Source organism: Monopterus albus, unplaced genomic scaffold (assembly GCF_001952655.1).
Source record: "Monopterus albus unplaced genomic scaffold, M_albus_1.0 scaffold19.1, whole genome shotgun sequence".
NCBI classification, from domain to species: Eukaryota; Metazoa; Chordata; class Actinopteri; order Synbranchiformes; family Synbranchidae; genus Monopterus; species Monopterus albus.
This window is the reverse complement of record NW_018127899.1, coordinates 181,826-186,794: the sequence shown is the minus strand read 5'-3', so window position 1 is coordinate 186,794 and position 4,969 is coordinate 181,826. Positions and strand designations below refer to the sequence as shown.

At 43.0% G+C, this 4,969-nt stretch overlaps 1 protein-coding gene across 1 annotated transcript in view; it reads right to left on the bottom strand.

Moving 5' to 3' along the window:
* Positions 1 to 4,969, bottom strand: part of sgk1 (serum/glucocorticoid regulated kinase 1) — a 30,650-nt gene that overhangs the window by 21,951 nt on the left and 3,730 nt on the right. Inside the window, exon 3 of the mRNA XM_020593416.1 lies at positions 4,539 to 4,778. Within this exon, the coding sequence (XP_020449072.1) occupies positions 4,539 to 4,778 (240 nt within the window). The remainder of the gene's footprint in view (positions 1 to 4,538; positions 4,779 to 4,969) is intronic.

Here is a 4,969-nt window from a genome sequence, read left to right as displayed (position 1 = left end):
GCGACACGTCGCCCACCCCGAAGGAGGAGGAGGCGGGAGCGCTGAGGACCTGATGTCTCTCACCTGGAGGGTGGGAGGGGTCGGGCCCTCAGCTCGCGACGTGTCTCACACCCCGCAGGAGGAGGAGGTGGGAGCGCCAAGGACCTGATGTCTCTCATCCGGAGGGTGGGAGGTGCCAGGAACTCAGCTCGTGACGCGTCGCACACCCCACAGGAGGAGGAAGCGGGAGCACTGAGGACTTGATGTGTCTCACCCGAAGGGTGGGAGGGGTCGGGCCCTCAGAAAAAAGAAAAAAGATTTCAGTTTGTTTTCAATTGAGTTGTACAAGTTATAGGTCACATTAAAGGTGGCTAAAGTTCTGGAATTATTTATCTTGGTCTCATTTTTTTACATCACAGAAACCTGGCATTTTAACAGGGGTGTGTAGACTTTTTATATCCACTGTATAAGCAGCTGTGTGAGACATGTCTGTAGTCCAAAGTTTGTCCTTTCCTCATATTAAATGGTCACCAGCAGAGTGATCTTTGAATCTGACTTATTTAAGTCATTAACCATTAGCTCCATCAAGAAGCGAACTGCCTGAGACCTGCTGCTTCTCAGAAAAGGCACTTCTCAGATAAGGCGATGTCAAGAACCCAAGTCTAAAGTACAAAGTCCAGTAGAAATGCATTTCCTGCAGTACATTACAGGGAACATTTATTACACTCAAAGTGACCAATAGTTTTTTTCTAAAAATATAATGTTACTACCCAGTATGTAAGGCCCTGAGACCTGCTGTCTCAGAAAACACCTAAACTGTATTTGCACTTCACCATCACCATCATTGCCTTCTCCTGGTCTCATTCATGAGATCTAATCAGTAGTCAACCATGTTGCACAGGCCGCACGGGAGTGGATACAAATCACTGTTCTTCTTGGACACACTTGGCTTCTCTCTTCTTTTTAGAGTTTTCCCCTCCCCCCTGCTGCGGCTGCATGAATGAGTTCTGGACAATAAGCACAAACGGGACTAGAATGGGTCAGCCATTTCTGGGTACTGTTGGTGTTTAAACCATATTGAATACACTGACTGATTAACACAGTCACCTGATCCATACTCAGAACAGACCATGAGGAACTGGAATAATGTCAGTAAACAACTTAGGTAATGGTTATAATATACAGTATATCTGACTTGATACAAAGTACAAATACATTATTTAAAAACAAGCACAGATATATGCAGCAAGGTATTAAAGTATTTTTTAGTAACAGTACACCACCATTAGGATGAAGAAGTGAATATGTGGGAGAAATGTGGGCTGTAAAATACAGTAAAGCAGTGTTTTGTTTGGGTTTTTTTACAGTTTATCTTGGTCAGTATATCATTGGGTTTACAGATACTGTAGTTTGCAGGCTGTTATCTAAACTGAAAGTCCACTAAGAATCCAGAACAAGCGTATGACAAAAAAAAAGATAACACTTTTTTGATTAAGTCATCATTAAGAACAGTATGTGCTTGATGTAAGAGATTAGTGGGAAGGCTGAGTTTGCACTAATTTGTGAGAGTGTGTGTAAAGTATCTGACAGTCCACTGGTGTGGACAGTGCAGGACGTCCTAATCAACAGGATTTATGTGGTTTTTTATTCCTGGTCATGCTCAGGCAGTGGGGCATATGCTCTAACTTCATTTCCTCTATTTTCTAATAAAACTGCCTTCGCAGCTCTTCTAGTCTCTTTCTCTCCATCACTGCTGTTTCCTGTGTTTATGTCTCTCCCCTCAGCTCTGCTGGCTGTTATTGTTTCCACATTGTCCATCTTTAATTTGAATTTCGTCCTACTGTAACATCCCCATTATTAATCTTTCCTCACACTTACAGTAAACCTCTCCCCTTCTATTCCTGCATTTCCCTGCAGTTATCACCACATTGGAAAAAATACAGGTGTCATAAATTTCATCCAGTCGATTCATATTATAATAAAGTGTGGTCTATATTTAGCTCTGGCTCTGACAGACTTATTGAAAGTATCATGGGGGTGAAGGTTATGTTACACATCTGGTCAAGGCTAAGCTAAGCTACCTGCATTTTTTATAGTGCTGATGCTTTGTAAAAGGGGGGTGATAGATTTTTAATGAGGACGAGGAGGAGGAGGAGGTGGTGGGCATTTTGTCAGGCAGGACGTTTTTAGAAAGGAAACAACACCTAAGTGTGCCCAGGGATAGATAAATGTTCTTTCAGATATTGCAGAATTCATATTTTATTTACTTTGTGCTTCTCAGGGTTAGTGAAAACTGTAACTCCAGTTCAGCCGCTCTACAATAGCATTTTGCTGCCAAGAACAGATGAATAATTTCAAAAGCTTCTGCTGACACTGACTGTAATGTAAAAAAGCTCCAGTGATCAGGACAAAAGCTGAACATAATTCAACAATACAGGTCACTTAAGGCAAACTTACTTATCCTGCTACTTCAAAAAGGAATAAAGAGCACAGCGTGAAACCATGACAAAAGTCCCTGGATCCTTCCCTTCTGTCTCCGTCTGGTGTCTTATTAATTGCCACCTTCTCTAAAACGTGACAGCAGCCTCTTGGTGTCATCAACCAAAGTCTAGAGTCCAAGCCTGGTACATGTGCTAGACAGTGACTGTCATGGTTCATTTGCATTCGAGTCAGGCCATGGTGACCTCCTCGAGAACTGAACAGTGAACTCATAAGGTGAAAGGAATGTTTCTGTTACTACTCTGTTTGTTGAAAAAGTGTCACCTTCTGCGAATATCTGGCAGTCCACCTTTGACGGCCCGAGGTCTCAAGTATTGCGAGTGTGTGAAGATATGGTGCACTATGTACTGTAGGGAACATGACGTCTAAGTGCTGAATTTTATGATGGAGTATTTGGCAATGCCCTCAAATCCAAATACAGGGAGAGAGCGGTCTTAGCCTATACTGCTGTATGTTGCAAGTTTCCAGCTGAAATGCGGTCAGTCATTTATCAAGTTTTGGATTATAAAACTCACAAGTAAGATATGAACAGCTGCTGAAGGTCAGCTCTACCCTGGCTCTGTACTGACTTCACACACATGCACAAGAGGCCATTCTTACATTTTGCTGTGAAAACCAGCTATGACTCATCGCTGGGCCCCCTCCTCTTAACTCGCCAGCCTGCTCCCACTGCAACACGCATTAATTCTACAGACACACACACACACACATACACGCTAGTTAACCCCACTGAGACATTATTGACAGATCTATTGGCTGTGAGGGCAAGAGGTGGAATTGATGGAGAGATCAAGTGAGGCAGAGCAGCCAGGAAGAAAACCAGAGCAAAATGAGGCAGAATGAATACATAAAAGAAACTAGAGGGCTGCAAAAAGAGAACGGACAACTTCATGGTCCTGCTTTATATTCTTAAACACCTCAGCATTGTTTTGCAGTGCACACACTCACATGTAAACACACCAGTAATGGAAGGTATCTAAATACATTTACTCAAGTACAATTTTGAGGTATCTTTACTTGAGTATTTTCATTTTCTGTTACTTCATACTTTGACTTCACTACATTTTACAGGCAAACATTGCACTTTTCATTGCACATTCATTTTACAACTTTAATTATGCATATTTACTTTTAGAACTTTAACTATGTTTTCATGTGAACACTTTTGTACTTTTACTTAAGTAAAGGAACTGAGTACTTCTTCTGCCACTGAAACACAGAGTACAGCGCAACTCTGTCTTGCTGGGATGATGATGACTCATTCTCTCCTGCCACCCGTGGGACTGGAGAAGCGCACACACACACACACACACACACACACACACACACGTGCATGCGCACACATCAGCAGGGAACCAATTGATGGGTATGATGATTGATAAGGAGTGGGATAGCTATTATGACTGCAGTTTCATAACCAAGGACAACCTGGACACCGGCAGCAGCATTATTGTGAATGGTCTGGTGTGTGGGTGTGTGTTTGAGCTACGCATCTGTTGCCAACTGTGTCTCTGCACTTGTGCTCATGTATTAATTATTTTTTATGCATGAAAACAACATTAAAAAGCCCCCAGTGTTCAGCTGCCTTCATATGGCACAGCTTAAAGGTAGAACCAAACCAAACAAAACAATGACTAGAGGCTTGTTAGTTCCTAATTTGCTTCTTTGACTTCAGTGAGCACTAATGGGCAAACAGAGGGAGTCAAGTGTTATGACTGTGTTAGTGGATACACTTCCACCTGCAGGCCAGAGAGACAGATTTGTGGTGAGAGGATAGGAGGAGGAAGGGGTTGGCCTCCCCGTCTCTATGGCACACATTATGGAATAGGTCATACATATACCATTACATTTCTTTAAATATTGAAGAAGTGCATAATATGAAGCTGAAATGTCTGTGCATTCAGTACAGGTGACAAATGATACTCCAAGGTGTATGTGGTTGATTGTGTGTCACAGAGTAGATTGTGACTTAATGAATGCATGGTGGGCAGTGACACAAATACGTTCACACACACACACACACACACACTCTCACCATCTGTATTTGTTTTTCACTTTACCTTACAGCCCTTGCTCTTTTCATGGCCACTGGTTTGCCCACTGGCAGGGCACTGCGTGCACAGCTCCTGGTGGCAGTACTGACCACCCTGCATCTCAGCATAGTGACAGCAGCTGTAAGTAGAGGGGAGGTGTGTGTGCCACAGATCCTCGGTCAGCGGACACTTTGGACAGGGGTAGAGAAGGCCTTTCCCCTGGACCTTCTCCACGCTCACCTTGGGGTTTCGCATCCATCTTCGCACCTGCACAGGAACGAGGTGTTCATGTCAAAAACAGTTCTGAAAAGAATTGTTTAGAGTAATCACAACTTTAATTAGTTTCTCTTCTTCTTATTGACATGTACTGTATGTGTAAGTGCTTGTACAGATGTGTAAGCACACACTGTCAACACGCTGTCAACCCTGCCGGGTGCAACATTTTGTTCAGGGAAAGA